General features: G+C 33.3%; 1 protein-coding gene across 2 annotated transcripts in view; it reads left to right on the forward strand.

The window, feature by feature from the left end:
- The window catches only part of LOC111043807, a 98883-nt gene that overhangs the window by 50744 nt on the left and 30411 nt on the right, over nt 1-17728 (forward strand). The window contains exon 2 of one of the 2 annotated variants that reach the window (XM_039433946.1): nt 11564-11608. The exons of the other annotated variant lie outside the window; for it this stretch is intronic. Coding sequence (XP_039289880.1) covers nt 11564-11608 — 45 coding nt within the window. The remainder of the gene's footprint in view (nt 1-11563; nt 11609-17728) is intronic. 2 annotated transcript variants of the gene reach the window in all.

Genomic DNA, 17728 nt, shown 5'->3' on the forward strand with positions numbered 1-17728 from the left:
GCTTACCCAGTTTTCCAATATATTTTCTAAATTCAAAGACACAACCAGTATTTACCTACTTCTAGTTAGAAAGTTTTATTAGCCTGTTACTGGTGTAAATGGGGCACTTGCACAACAGCCATAAAACTGTTGTATTTCTCGCTTCATTGAATCATTTCCTGGGAAAGTGATTTATTGGTTTCATATCTTGAGACTTTCAAGAGATTTCTGGTGATTGAATGCTGAGTTTCAACTGTCCATTCCACAGTATTGGTCTGCTTTCGTCACGGATTGATCTTAACGAATTTATTGACCTGGGATTTCATGTAATTTCATCCATCCAGGGCTGCTTAAGGAGGACAGTTTAAGTAGTCAGTGACAGAATTTTACTATTTTTTAAAAATACGCATCTGTAGAGCAAATGTACACTTAAATCATAGTTAAAAATCAATGTACCACAGATACTACACTATACTATAATTTTATCTTTTATTGCCCTAGAAATCACATCCTTATTCATGTTACTCATCTTACTTACATCCTTAGTTACATGGATTAGGCCTACACTCACACTCTTGAGAGATTAAGACTTTTTTGGTGTAATCTCTAGAACATGATAATTTAGGCTCTTAAAATATGAATCTTTACACATATTTACTCAAAAAATATTTAATAATAATAATATTTAATTAATATTTAATCTTTACTCGAAAAAATTATAGTTCCTGAATGAAATAGTCTCATTTAAATGCATTGTTTACGTCAATAATGCACTTTATTTATTTTTTTTGAGATGCGCATACCAAACTTTATCACTTAAAATTGACATCTTTGATCTCAGAACAGTAGAATTTCATGCTTTCCTATTCTATAAAGGATCTTGAGTCATGAAACGTTTTTAAACATTATGATATAAATAATCTTTCAAGCTATAGAATCTTTTTTTTACATGCTTTGCTAAAATAGTTTGCGAGTGATAATAATATAAAGAGAAGGATATGATATTCACTTGATAATTTTGTTCAATCGATTAATCTGATTCTAAACTATCATCTATAAAGAGATTCTATGAGAATCTCGCACTTGTTTTGAGACTTTCAATCTGTTAGTTGAGCGAACTAGATTTATCTCAGCGAATCAAGATGCTTTCACAGCCTAATAAGATTTAAAAGTTACCACACATCATGCCTCTAATAACAAGTTAGCAATCGCATTACATCGAAACGCAACTGCTTTTCACCTAAACAGGAAACAAACCTGTTCCAATCGATTTTCAGGTATCTTTTTTCGATCGATCCGAAAGAAAGTTACGCTGAGAAAATGTTCGACATTTTTTCGAAGCAAGCTTTTTCCCATCCACTATCAGGCAACTTTGAGTTCCAATCTTAAAGTTTTCGCGATGACAAGTCGGAATGCACATAGAAATCAATTCGGGATGACTATCTAAATCTTATCAATTACTGAAGGGTCAGAAGGAAGTCACATACTTCAAATCAATTTTTTTTTAATATCTTACTGTGAATTCCGCTACATCATGCCCTTATAAGTGAGATTGAATTATACATAACATGTTCGTAGGCATTCGTATTCAATAAATGGATCGAACAAAAAATGTTATTATAAATTTGGTCGTAAATTATAGAGAAATAATAGAAACAGAATATCTTCAACAGATGTGGAATAGATATACTTTTTTATCTTTTTTATCCCAAAGTATTCCCATTTGAAGTTTTTTAGGTTTTGAATATGTTATAATTTATTAGTTGATGTCTGCTCTATCTCACTTCATTCAGGTGACAACTCCAACTATTCCTGTGAATTACTCAATCATCCGACAATGAATACCAAAAATATCCTGGAATTATTTTTTTTTAGAAAGTTTTAGTAAATATAAAGAAAAATAAAAATCTCAGTACCCTTTTTAAATTTATTTTACCACAATATGTATAATAACATCATATTTATATTACAAGTAGCCCTATACAGAAAAGAGATAAGTTTTAGTAAGTTATAATAAATTCTACTCCATTCCTGAAGCAATTACGGTATATCCTATTGAATGAAAAAGACTAAGAAATTGTCAAAAAATCACTGATTTATTGATAATTAGAAACGGTATTTCTAATTATCAATAAATCAGTGGTTTTTTGACAATTTCTTAGTCTTTTTCATTCAATATGAATAATTACCACAATATCAACTTCTCAACTACACAAAAAGAAAAAAAACGGTATATCCTTGTTCAAAGTTAATATCTTACTTCATCTTTGAACCAATGATAGAATCAATATTCAAATCTTAAACTCTTTCAGCAGGCCTCAATGCTATTCACATTTTTACTTTCCTTGCCCTATTACCATAGGTAAGTGGTTTTTGGGTATTGGTCTGTGTGTGTGTGTGTGTGTGTGTGTGTGTGTGTAAAAACCTGAAAAAACAGGGTTTTTCGCGATTTTCTCGAAAACGGCTCCAACGATTTTGCTTAAAGTTATACCTAAAATAATCATCGATATGCTCTATCAACTGCCACTAGTCCCATATCTGTAAAAATTTCAGGAGCTCCGCCCCATCTATGCAAAGTTTGATTTTAGATTCTCAATTATCAGGCTTCTGATACAATTTAAACAAAAAAATCGAGTGGAATAGATTGAGCATGAGAATCTCTACAATTAATGTTGAGTAACATTTTCACCTAAAATTGAAAGTAAGCTCGAAATTCGAGAAAATGTGATTATCCAATTGCAAACTTTTGGCAACTGTTGATTCTATTAAATGATTCACTATGAAGAGATAACAGACCTCGTGTCTCCAGCGTTATTGCCCTGTCACCAGCTGGCTCAAATCTTTGAATAGTACACTTGAGATGCGCGGGAACACTAGCGTCAGTTGATCAATTTTCATAACGGCAAGGAAAGTTGTGTGAGTGCGCCACACCAGATTTTTAGTTCTTGAATTGAGTAGTTCATGTTTGCCAGAAAATTATGAAATCAATTTTTAACAATAATTCTTAGAAAATCGGTGTGGATGTAACATACTTAATGTAACACACATGTGTGTTAACATAAAGTTAATTGTGTGTTTTATTCAATTCAGAATGTCCTATGAGAAATCTTGCTCGATTCACATAGAAAATAGAAATAATGTATATGACCTGCTGTTAAATAAAATCAATTACAATGTTCTGAAACAAACAGTGCTCTGTTCGAAACTTTGGCTTATATAAATAATTTCAGTTCACAGTTTAATCTCAGACCACATAGTTTTTGAAAACATCAATTTTCTTCGTTCTATACGGATTTGTGCGCCAAACTGGTGCAAGAATGTTTTCCAATAGGTCTCATGAATAATGTGCCCTTTCCATTCTTCACCAATAGCAATTGCAGATCGTTTCAACTGTGCGTTTCCTGTGATTATTTTCATATCATGCGGCACTACGCAAGGACTCTCTCACTCCCTCTCTTTCTCTCTGCGCTATCTCACTGACTCTTTTCCTCTCTTTCTTTCTCCATATCACTCACACCCCCAATCCAGTCATTAGTCAAATTGTTGACCAGCTTCTCTCATTGTAGCAGAGCTCATGCCGAAATCAAAATAGATTGCATAATCAGCGGCTCAACTCTACAGTTCATTGTTAGCACTTCCTTTTCGGTACGTTCGCATTCAGAATCCATTTTTCGTTTCGACGTTCTCAAATTAGTTGCGAAAGGAGGGCCAACCGGCCAACTGGAGTCTATTCAGTGCTGATTGTGGATGAAAATCGTAGCTGTGCCATATTATTAGTTGTGAGCAACACCTCTCATGAGGCTTGGTTACACAATAGAACAATTTCTGACTGTACTATCGTGATCAGGATCAGATCATAGTATTATTGTTGTGGAAAATTTTGAAATCAGGAATATAGGGTTAATGGTTCACTCGAAACTCCGCTTCTCATTGGTGCAGTCCAAGTATATTATTTTTGAAGATGTGTGTGTAGGCCTATCTATGAGAGAATTCTTGAAATGCCTGTTGCTCAATACTTATCCTGAAACAAAGCTTCTTGAACAATATTCAGTCTACGCCCATATTCATGCCATTTAGCCTACTTTTTGCAAATAATGTCCTAATTCATAAGCCTAATTCATGACATATTTCTATTCTAGCCATTCTCAATATTATTATAAAAGCAAACACTACAAATAAGAGTCTTGAATTATTACAATTTTATTACCATACACTATTAGAACCACCCTCTACATTCTCCAGCCTGTTGCTGGAAGTGTTTTAGTAATACACTTTCAAAAATATATTCAAGATATTATAATATCGATTTGTCGGTGATAGTTGTTAGGCCTACACCCTAATCAAACTCTGATAATTTAAAACTGAAGTAGATAGCACCAAAGTATTGAACAAGCGATATTATTGTCACAACCTCGAATATATATTATTAAATTTTCAAGGTTAAAATTTATTTTAATATTACATCATTATCAATCTAAATCTGAAGTAAGGAGCGACAGAATTTCTTGTACAGTATATTAAGCAATGCTGTTGGTGGATGAATTACCAGTCACAGAGAACGTCTGCAATTGGCCTAGACTCCCACAATGAACGGTTCTTACAAACGTCACAGCAATGGCGGTTTAAACACCAAATAATGGCATTAAAGTGAGTATTGCATAAACTGCTCATTGTGGGAGTGACTTTATGTATAGGCCAATAGCAGACATTCACCTTCTTCCACCAATCACATCGCTAGCTCTATAAAACTAGGCCTATGTATTATTCTGTACTCTATTCTAGTGTAACTTTATTAGATATTGATGATGGTGGAGCAACCGAAACCGGTATCTCGTTATTTCCATAAAAAGACTGTCGCTGTTACAACTTTCAGTCTTTTCATTCTATTAATATAACTACTCTTATCAAACTCACTTATACACAAAAAATATCCGATTGTTTACCAATATTTCCCACGTTCTAACTATTCCTTCAACTGGAAAATAATTTTCCTCCGAGAAAAAACGTATAGAATGAGCCTAAAATTTATTGCATTGGGAATTATTCATGGTGTACTGGCTGATAGGCATAATATAGCCGAAGCCAATAACAAGAGGAATGTTTGTTTAGTGTGGAAGGTAGCATTTACAGCTGGGATGAATGAACTGTACTTAACCTCCGGTCACATTAGCCTTAACGCCCATAACAATAAATAGTAACTCTTCCAATTCATATTCACTTCCACTATTTTTAGAGAAGTACGTTTGGGGGTTCGTTTTGAATCTTGATGATAACTACTCACAAATTCAAGTTTATTCACCAAGTTTATCCATTTAATCACCACTTGAACACATTATACGTTTGTTCTACAAGTTCTTAAATCACGAGACAACAATCCTTATGATAACAATCAATCCTCGCTTTACGGATTTATATGTTCTCTTCTGCTATCACCTTCTCTCTTTCACTCATTCACTTTCTTTCTCTCACAAGCATACACGCACTCTCTCTCTCATTTTTCTCTCATTCTACCTTTGTCTTTGTCCTCCATTTCCTTCCTCTCTTACTCGAAACTTCTCTGTTTTGTTTCTTTTTTTCTATCAAGGTACCCGCGGGTGTTGATTTTTTCATAATGAAGTTTTAATTTATAACCAAGTCAAGAAGTACAGGCATAGCACTCTCCAAGCTTATCCCAATCTCGGTGTGCGTTAGTTTATTATGATAGTCCCCCGCTTGTAGTACAAACTTGGAACACCCAGAACACGTGTGTTCCATTAATAGAGGAAGTAGGGGACATTTCGAATGGGGGAACAACACCGCTCATGTGTGGGAATTGTGTGTACTGTGATAATATTTTATAGGAAGGAGCCCGTTACATCCAGTTATTAGACGGTATAGGTGGTCAAATTCTCGGTGAGATCAGATTTTGTGTCAGATTGTATTCGAATCATCGTTATCATAAATCAAATGCATATATTTTTCATTTTTCTATCTGGGGAACAGGAATGGGTGTAACCTATTCGATATACGGCAAGCTCTTGAGAAAAACGTTATCAATAATCTATTTGTCATCGTAACTTGGTTCTATTAAGTAAGGAATAAGATGGAAGATAAACCATAGATATGAACTACAGAAGAACAAGGAACAATTCCAAATCATAGAATTCATCCATTACAAATAATCATGATACTTCGAACAGAATGAGAGATGTAGTGATTAGCAATGAAGTTCGTGGTCCTCCACGAGAATAAACCATGCTTTAAATTTGTGCAAACTTACCTAAAGATAGGCTAGCTGAATAAAGATACTTCTTGTAAAAATACCTAAGATTGTGATAAAATTATGCCATTGAAATTTCTTGTTTAAAGTGTTTGCACCGAAAATTAAACTTAAATTCGAAAGTGAAATTTCACTTTTCATCACCTACTTTTTGGACTAAGTAGTGTATGAATCGAAATTCTGGGAAGGACAGTTTTGGGCTGTGTCTCTTGGTCCTTCCCCAATCATTTTGATAATTTGTGTTTTTCATTATCAACGAATAAATAAGATTTTTTTCGAATTTTCCTTTCTCATGTGTTGTTTATATTCATTGATTCAGATTACCGCTAACATATCAATGAACAGTTCAAAGCCCTTTTCTTCACTATATGTTTTTGTCTAGAGAGTATAGGATGATTCATTCAATACTTTGTAGTTTCTGATAGGGTGGAGGATATTATTTCATTGTAGAGACAAATGAGCATGGGCATTACAGTTCAGAGCCCTCTTGAACAAACATCGGGCTGAAAGAAGAATAGACGATATGAGCTCTAATGAGAGCAATCAACTCGAACCACGTCAAGTCGAGATAAGGAAAGAGTAATTACTTGTTGAGAAGGAAGGGAAGAGGAATAACAAAGAAGAGGAAAGGAAGGATCTTCATTAATGGCATTTGAGACCCAGTTACAGAAGTGCACCCAGAACCCAGACGTAATAAAGGCAAGTTCTTTCTGCAGGGTCAAATAGGCTGACCTCTGACCAAGTATTTCGAAAGTGAAGAACATCTGTATTCTGCTTAGGACTGAGGATCATTCAGTATGATAATTTGAATTTTTCTGTATGATAATACAGAATCAAAGCAAAGTGTAATAATAGAAAACAGATTGAACTAACGTGTATTATTTGCGGGGGACAATAATCTATCATTAGTAGAATGGCATACATTTATTTAGTTTATAGCATTTCACCTAGAATGTATTCTTGGTTCGTAGTACAGTATTTGTAATCATATGTAAAGCATGAATAGTAGGTGATAAATATTACCATTTCAAGCTGGATTATCATGAAGAATTATTATTCCTTCGTACTAAATAATAAATCAATTAGTAATCAAATTAAATCATTCAGATTTCGCACATGGCCGAAGAAAATAGATAAAACGTACATTTGGATATTTTTTGTATATAGAAGAAAATACAGAATAAACAAAATTGATGATGAAACTGAAGCGTGAAAATCGAAATAGCAATAAACCTTCGCAAATAAAAACAATTTAACTTTGATCTCTGCTTGTTTATAACGTTAATCTTATCACTCATAAAATTTTGTCATAATGTGTCAGAAATTTCTGAAGTATTACGTCACAGCCAGACGTTTATGCATGAAGTCAACTATTCGTATTCTACATTGAATTGAAATTCACTGACCGTACAATTGCAAGTGTGCCAAGGCTCTATTTTGCACCAAGCGTTGTTACATTACTGCAGTATCGTATCGATCTTATCAGGATATTCAAATCAAAGCGTTGCATTTCATCACCAAACTGCAGTGAGATCATAACTTATTTGCATCTCAAGTCTGTGACGTTGTTGTAGAACTGGCAACATTAATATTAGTAGATTATAATATAATGTTTGTTGTACAGTATTTGTCGACGAAAAATAAAAAGCTTGTGGATTTAAGAAAATTAAGACTATCTTGGATCATAACAACGATAATAATATTGTTGCACGGAAAGTCGCTAATGCTATGGAGACTTTCACACATCTATTCCATTACTCCTTCGTGTGTTATTACGGTCACAGTCATAAAACTGGATTACGGTTGCAAAATTTAGAATTTTATCAACGATATTTTCATCCTAATTCACCCAAGTAGATACGTTCTTTCAAAATGCCATATAAAGCTACTAAAAACATTTTAGTGATAGAAGATTCAAAAAGATTATTTTTTCTTGACCGGTGAGTAATATTATAGGGAAAAGATGCCGTTGATTGCAACATTCTTCATTCAATATTTATTATTCTTCAATCATGGTACATAGAGTACCATATTTAGTAGATGACTTCCTTTCATTCTTAGCTCTGTTATCATTCATCTCATTCTTGGAATGTTATTTGTATTTTCTTGATTCCCCTCTCATTATTTTCTCATATTGTAAATGGTTTCTAGTATATAGTATAGTATCTAGTATTTAGTATATTCAGTTTTCAGTATATTTAGATTCTCATAACATTTTTTTCTCTTCATAAATATGAAATAGTTTTTCCTTATTTCTTTCTCTCGATTTTCAAGTTCTTTGTAAAGTGATTATTGTAATTTTTTTGATTAGGGAACAATTTTTGGGGTTTTCCTGTATGCTCCTATATTTGTTGTAAATAAATAAATAAATAAATAAATAAATAAATAAATAAATAAATTATTGCATTATTCGTCTCTGGTTATATGCATACGTATGAAGGCCCACATCATGACATTATTGCTCTACTCCACATTGAATAAAACACAGACAAGAAACTGGAGAACACTATTATATTTCATCTAGATAAACAGTAAGTTATAAAATATTGTATGCAATGCAAAAATTAGTTCAATCATATTAGTCAGAATTGAGTAGTAATTGACGATACCCTCGTTCAGCATAGGAAAGATGAAGCTTCTTTTCTCAAGTTGAATATATCTGAGACCGCAGCAACCCATTATTTTATCCAGTGACACTACTGTATCATCTTTCCCGTTTAAATCTCAGAAGATTGGATAATTCGATCATAGAATATTATTGTGCGTCCTCTTGTTTATCGCAGTTTGACTGTTTAGAACAGTTGATGACTGCACTCTCAACTTCTGGATCTATGCCAGTTAAGACTGAGATGACTGTATGAATTTAGAACAACTTATGTTTACCATCATAATATGTTTTGTCGTGCAATAATGAGTGTGTTAGACTAATTGTAGCTCCAGTGTTGCGCGAGGTCAACTCTTGGCTCCCTACAAAATTAATGAAATGAGTTTGTCAGTTTTTCTCTATGGTTAAATACATTTTCAACTTGAGTAATCATAGATGTTCCTTTAAAGTGTTAAAACTTGTTCTAAGTCACAAATTCAGGTACTACTTACTATGCAGCTCTTGGGAACTAGTTTTCTATCAATAACTCAAGCTTGATAAATTATGCTACTATTTGAATATTATGCTGATTAACTGGGCTCGGAGCTCTCAATAACTAGTTTCCCATCAGATGTATAGAATCTGGAAAAAATAAATAAGCAAGAGGTGTTGAAGTGCTTGTTTATCAATCTGTAATATTTATTACCTAGTGAAACATGAATATCTCTCCATCACTTTTGTCTCTCATTGGAGTCTCTCCTCAATAATATTTTGATGTCTTTATGAAATATTTTGAACTGTCACACAACCATATTCTATAAATTTCAATTCGGTGCAGTACTATGAGTTACTGAACGTATAAGTAGCTCATTCAACTGTGTACCATTATTGAGGAATACTATATTATTCTAATCATCCATGGTTCTACTGGAAGTTATAGGAGTACCAACCAATGCAACCATATTTCACTTTAAAATTTATGCATTGATGAAATCGAGCAAATTAGTGCCAATATTGTTATTCTCAACCAAAACAGGAGAACATTTAAAGTATCTCAATGTACGAATTGCTGGAGAATGCAAGTTGAATTGGTAGTAAATTGGAATGGGAATGCTTACAATAAGTTCATCGATATTGACTATTTTCAAACCTTGCATCTACAGCTGTAATACAAGAAAGATTACTCTGGTCATGTCATAAGGCACTCCAAAATGCATACTTGTTTAGGCTTCAACTGGAGCTATCTTCTACAAAACTGCCAAATAAATTACGTCTCAGTTGGATATTGTTGACCAGAAGGAGTCCCTCTCTCAAAAAAAAGAAGAGGAAACTACACTGCGACATCTTTCAGAGGTTTAGACAAAGTCCTTTCCAGTTGTGGCTATCCTTTGTCCACTAGGAAGAAGAATAAGTAGGAGGAGGAAGAAGAAGAAGAAGAGGAAGAAGAAGAAGAAGGAAAAGAAGAAAAGGAGGCAGAAGAAGATGAAGAAAAATAGGAAGCTATATGATAATGGAAAATATAGGTAGAAGCTGTTGAGTTCGCGGAATGATGATGGGATGCCGAACTAAACAGTCTGAACGTTGTTGCCAAGTTGTCTCATCCTCATCTTGGACTTGACCGAAGGAACAGGTGAAGGAGACGACGGAGACGAGGAGATTTAGAAAGAGACGGAGAAGAAGAGAAGAATGTAAGATGATGCCAGAGAGGAAGCGAAGATTCGCATCGCACCTGTCCAGGAGAATTGTGTGACGTCACATACCTTTGTCATACCAACTATCCTGCCCTGACTGAAAAGCTATTCTGGAGCAGAAAGGATCTCCTCTCAGCTTGAACTACAGGCATCCGTTCCGAATTGGATTCATTGGAGAATTTCTGTGAATCGGGCTCATCTGTGGACTTCAAGTCACGTGTGTTTCTGTGTTTCTCTGTAAACATCTAGAAAAATCAGAAGTATTCTTGATGGATCCATTAACAACAAGAAATCTTCTCCAGTATCCAGACAGGAATTTGCAAAACGAGAAGTAACCTTACTGTGAAATAAAATTGATGTTTCAGATTCAACAAAAGGCTGAGATTGATTCTGAGGTTGAGATTAATGAATTTTAAATTTATGCCTGAAAAACTTCACGTTTATCTGTTTATTTATTTGATTTTCAACGGTTGAACCAATAATTCACAACTCAATTATACTGAAAATAGAGGCAGGAGAAGATTTGGATCCAGGCAAAAACCTGTTATCGTGAGGTGCCCTTACTGGAGAATAATTGTGGAATGATAATTGAGTGAATGAATTGAAACAACCAAATAATGGAAACTTCGACTTTTCAATAACATTGTGTTTATTGAAGGGATAATAATGTTCACAAACTATTCAACCAAACAATAATTCAGTTGAAGTTAATTAAATAATAATAACATCAGGTACTAATAAAGAAGTGCTAAGATAATACGAACAACTTCAATTTTTTATAATGTACTTTGATTCTCTTAATAGAATGGGGATTAATAAATAATTATAATAATACTGCATTATCATTGTGAATTTCCAATCAATCTCTCCACTCTACAATATTGTAAATCTATAGTAATTATCATGCTATAGCATAGTTGGAGAGATTTACTTTTCTAGTTCTGATTTTTGGATTGGATGTTTCTGTTCAATAATTTTTGTAATAAATGAATATTTCTCAATTATTGATCAAGTGTTAATTTTTTTAACTTACAAATATTGATGTTCCAGGTACATCTGCGGATGCGTATCTCTTTAGATATGGTCTCTTAGAAGGTAAGATGTAGTTTAATAATTCAATAGCTATGATAGGAAGATTGCTTTGGATAATTATTGATCAAATCCGTCTTTCTAGTGACAATAAGATGGAAATTGCACATTACTGTATTTTAATTTAGTTTTCAAATCACACAGTGAAAATTCCTTGAAATACATAGTACTAATATTTTTGAAGATGATGCACTATTTTTGAAGATGACGTATCCAATCCACTCAAAATCATTATTTCGAATCACTCCACCCAATCAATACCAATATAGCAATGGGAAAGCATACCTACCCGACTCCTAACATAATGAAACCAGTGATCTGTTTTTCTTGTCAGACTGAAACATCTCGTGTTTTCTTTACTCAAAACAAACAGATTTTGAACGACAGATGACTTCCAGTTATGAAGGCCATTCTAGCTGTCTTTATTTTTGTGGCTGTCAGGACTTCCACAACCCCCTTTGTTTATTACGCTCTTGGTTCCCGTTATATGTGCTTAGTGTAGCATGGCAGTCTTTTACTATTTCAAGCATCATTCAGTCATAATGGAGTAATGAATATTCATGAACTTGGCCAACCGTGAATGATTTCGATCGGTGCTAATGGAACTTCTTTCTAAGGTTGATAAGGGCTCACCACTTCAGTAATTATTGTATGAGGTATAAAAAATAACTAAATTGAAATGGATATTAAGGGATTCTCTTTGGGGCAGTTTCTATGAGCGATTTTCAAGAAGAAGCTTAGCTAAGTAATATTGGCTTTAGTTAGGCTACCAATAGCAGGAACCAAACAGAATAGATCTAGTTCTTGTTTGTTGAATAATCAAAGCTAACTTGGATAAATTGGTTCATGAGAATAATTTGTATGTACAGCTTTGAATAAACTTTGCAGCGTTCATAATTTTATATTATCTCATATATTATGGAGGAGTATATAATAGCATAGATATTCTTAATCATATACTGTATATGGTTTCTCTATGATAATAGCAATCATGTTCCTTGATTTCGTTGAAGTTTGGTCTCGGGCTTCTATCAGAATACATTTATGTCTCTTTCTTTTCTATTTAGGGCTACTTGTAATATAAATAGAAAGACGAATCTCAGTATCCTTTTTTGAGTTTTTTTTGTGATAAAATAATTCAAAAAAGGGTACTGAGATTTGTATTTCTATTTATCTATGAGCATATAACATTAATCTATTAGCAGCTCTTGTTCATGCTTATAGTATTCTCGCTCTATCAAGTGTAGATTTTTATTACTAAATACTCAGAATAATCTATAGTTCAAGTCTTCTTACAGCTCAATCATTTGATTGGTTGGCAGCCTTCCATCTGAATCTGTCTATTATAGTTCAAGTAGACCTATAAAAATTAGTGATAGTCTCTTCAGAAATTATTCACTGTCATCAAGCACACAGAAGACACTAACCCAAATTGAGTGAAAACTCACAATTGGTCCTAATGAAAAACTTCACACAGACACACCACACACATTGCATTAAGTCTCCCTAATTTGGTTGTCAAGTAGAGACGTCTTCACTGAGTAGACGTTCCGACTTTCATAACTGTCTTGCAGAGCTCGAAAACTACCGTTACACAGCTGTCCGTTTTTTATAAAGACGGAAGGCAAGGATTATGAATGAAAAGAGAGGAATAACGATGAAGATGGAGGAATGGTGCGGGGGAGTTATAACGAAAGGAAACTTGTGTGAAAGGAAGGAAGTAATCAGTATAATATTCTCTGCAATGCAAAGTAGTAGGAAGTTGAAAAAGTAAATACTAAAGTAACAGTAATCTAGCTGCGTAAACCGCTCATGGTTACAAAGGACAAGGTCCTTGTTGTGTTAACATGAAGAAGGATTTATATCATGTATCATGTATCATGTATCAAGTAATTCTCAATTTTAACTTGTACAAATGGCCTACTAACGAGATTGCAGCTGAATCTATTATTATATCTTCTCTACGGTCAGAAAAAATTCAAGTCTTAGCCTACAGTATAAGTCATTCAGTTTATTCTCTCTCTGAGAATAACTTAATATTCTTAAGTTTCTGAGAAACTTGATATGAAAAATAATGATCAAAATCAGTGATGCTGCCCTTGAAACAACTCTGCCCATTATATACATCTATAAATTATTATAAATATCCCAGGTTCTAGAGAATTGGAAAACTTGTAGTATCTTCAAAACCTTTTGCTATAAATAAAATTCAATTTCAATGTCAGTAGCCTTAGCCTACTATACTACTGTATAGGCTACATCAGAGAAAACTTATACGATATCTCATAAGATTGGTAATAAACGATCTAATTACGACAATTCTGTAAGATTGTTTTATTTTCTCTGGCTACACACATAATCATAGCCACCTCAAATACAAGGCCCCGGCCTACGATATTGCAACGTCGCAGTGTAGGCCTAGAATCTAATACATGATTGGTGAAACAGATTTAAAAAAGTACCAGCTGATCTTCTTCACCAATCATGTATTAGATTCTAGGCCTACACTGCGACGTTGCAATATCGTAGGCCGGGGCCTTGTATTTGAGGTGGCTATGATTATGTGTGTAGCCAGAGAAAATAAAACAATCTTACAGAATTGTCGTAATTAGATCGTTTATTACCAATCTTATGAGATATCGTATAAGTTTTCTCTGATGTAGGCCTAGAATCTAATACATGATTGGTGAAAAAGATCAGCTGGTACTTTTTTAAATCTGTTTCACCAATCATGTATTAGATTCTAGGCCTACACTGCGACGTTGCAATATCGTAGGCCGGGGCCTTGTATTAGATTCCTTGCACTCAACTAAGTCTATTTGGACACCAAATTCACTCTGACTTGAGAAGATTAAGAACAGTAGTAGAATGACCTACAGTAAAGATTATTAATGAAAACGTCTTGTTCCTGGTCTTACTTTGTAAGTATCCTATTGAATATTATTCTCAAAATACTACATTGGATTATTTATGGAAACGTCTTGCTTCTGTTCTAACTCTAAATATTATACTTATAAAATACTACAGAATATGAATAATGAAAGCCTAATCTTTGTGCCTTCATTATAAAATAAATAAATTATTGGTGAGGGATAGAAATTGATCAACAACACGTTGAAAATAGGGACAGTAACCAATAAAAATCAACAACATTATAAATTATGAATGACATCCCCGAAATAAGGACAACGAGAGAAATCCGGTGGCACGAGCACGAGTTCGTTGCTTGGAACCGATCATGTATAATAAATTGAGATCGAGAACAGGATAATCGAGCACAACCATTGCGCACCCATTGTGCGCAGAACTCGAAATGAGTCACGATTTGATGTTATCACGCATTGGTTGGTGCTCTGCGTGACATTGGCATTGCCAAAATACAAAGCTGCCAATGCGTGAGCATTATTGAAGGGTCAATCATCATATGACAAGAACCTACCGGGGACATGATGGACTCCTGTACAATGGAATATCGTGTGGACTGTGGCTGACTGAATAATACAATAATAATTGATGAAATTATTAATCTCACAATTCATTTATTGGGTTGATAGACTGTCAAATAATAATTGATTTCTATAATGCAGTATGCAGCTATAGATAATCTACAAACTGACAGTTGTAGAGAGGATTCCGTGAAAAAAGTTAAGTTTTTCTGTTGATGCTTTGTCTATACTTCAGATCTCTTTCTCAGGAAATACACTCCCATTATTTAAAGGAATTTTCCATGTTATTCATCTTCAAAGACTCGAGATTGAAGAATCTACTACTAAAGATGTAGTAAATCATCTCTACTAAAAATGTACTAGATAATATTATATAAAATTAGCTTTCCAACTGTCTTCTTCTTTGAAAACACAATACATTGCGGTAATAAAGAACTTGACCAGAACTCAAATATTTCAAATATTTGAAGTATTAAATTCAGTATTAATTCAGTATTATTAAATATAGTATTATTTACTCAAATAATATCGAATATAAGTAATAGCTACTTGTACGTAGCTGTAAGTAGCTACTTTTTAATTTTTTACGTTATTCCACTGGAAATACTATGAAAACATAAGATTGGGACACTAGGACCAGGAAGACAATGAGATATTTAATTAAAAATTAAATACCTTTATGCAGAGATTATATTGTCATATTAAAAAACTTTATTAAATAATACCTATCACCTCATATCAACTGAAACTCTCCGTCATCTCTTCTCGGCTGAGATGTTTTTTTTATTTTCTATCAATTTATTTTATCAGTTAATCCATGAAATCAGTTCCTGGTGAGTTGAATTATTCTAAATCACAATAATTCTCATATCATCTGTCTAACAATATCACTGCCGATCCACATTTTTCTAGTTTCGATGTGCAAATTATTCAATGATAGAAAAGACAGCTAACAACCCTGAAAAATAAGCGAGTAATTGAATTGCATGATATAACATATGTGAAAATGCTTCCTTCATTTACTGACTACAAGGAATCACTATAATTTTGAAGACGATTACTTCTGGATAGGCTGCTTCAATTGAAGGTCTTGTCCTAATACACACACAGACTATTCCTAGCATTTATATCAAGCACCCGCATATAGAACTAATTGTTACTTCTTGTTACTGCTGTTAACCGGTGCTTGAATCAGACAATTGTTGTTCCAAATTAAGTTCTCGGGCAGAGGAAAAAGCTGTTATAAGTGGTACAGTAATGGAAAATATTACTAGTATATTTTTTCTATCTTTGTTTTCTAATGAGCTAAATATTCATTTTATCATTCATCTAGGAGTTTATTGCTCAATTCATGAAATATTTTTCTGCCTACAGGACTGATCAAATTCTCAAATTCGAACTATAGATTTTATCTGTATTGAAGAATAACTTATTGTTTATATCTCAGAAAAACTGCACACACACTCAATTGGTTATAACTGAATAGTCAACCTTTATTCAGGCTGATTATTTCTCTGAAATGAGAGTACAAAAATTGAACTTGATCTAGACTAATTATATCTAACTAATATCTAGACTAATTATCTTAACTAAGAAGAAAGACATTTTCAACATGAAATAGTTGGTTCCTCTGAAACCAAATCAATAGATTAGTAAATAAGTAGTCTGTGAATCGATAAAACAATAAGTAATCAGCAAATCATTTAGTAATCTGTGGATCAATAGATAAATTAGTAGTCATTTACTTATTTATATGGTTCTTATCGGCAGAGAGATCCTTTTGGATGTTCTGCCTTGCCGTATTACCCAATGCCATTTCCTATAATACTCAAGTTTATAGGTTATGTATCTCTTTTCTGTATAGGGCTAATTTTTATAGAAATAGAAAGAAAAATAAAAATCTCAGTAACCTTTTTGAATTATTTAATCACAACATGCAACAAGTGAAAATCACTTGAAAATGGCATCAATGTCCGAAAAATGTTGTGATTGAATAATTCAAAAAGGGTACTGAGATTTTTATTTTTCTTTCTATTTTTATAGGTTATGTTCTGGGTTCTTCATGTTTTCTAACTAAAAATGTAATTATGAATTACTAGATGGATAGAAAGGTATATGCCTTTATTTTTACACTTTATAACATTACAAGTGATGTGGGCTGAGTTCAGGCAATAAATTAGAGCCGTCTCTTCCACATGAGCGGTAGATAGATTTGTGACTTACTCAAGAGATTACTCTACTCTTTTATGACAAAATAATTACTTGAATCACTAAATCATTTATCAAATTATTTTTGTATTCATCTCTTTCAATGTGATTCTTTCAGTTGAATCTGATTGAAGAGGTTTATGCAATAGCTGGGATCAGGGACCTCTCCATCCATGATCCATGATTATAGATAATAATATTATAACAACTCCAGTTCAATAAACGAATCTATTGAATTGATTAGGCTTCTTTTGAACATGACGCATCCTACTCAAACTAAATTTAAAAAAATGGTGTTGCATCCACAACTTTTTTGCCTTATGATATTTGAGATACCTCTTAGAATAATTTTCGTCTTGTAGGTTACATTTATGAGCTTTTTCAAAGTGATTTACTGTCCAAGATGCGTTTCAATTACCAATTACCTCTCCTAACACTCATACATTCACCCGCTTCCTTCGCCAGACTTTTT

Source organism: Nilaparvata lugens, chromosome 8 (genome assembly GCF_014356525.2).
Source record: "Nilaparvata lugens isolate BPH chromosome 8, ASM1435652v1, whole genome shotgun sequence".
Taxonomy (NCBI): domain Eukaryota; kingdom Metazoa; phylum Arthropoda; class Insecta; order Hemiptera; family Delphacidae; genus Nilaparvata; species Nilaparvata lugens.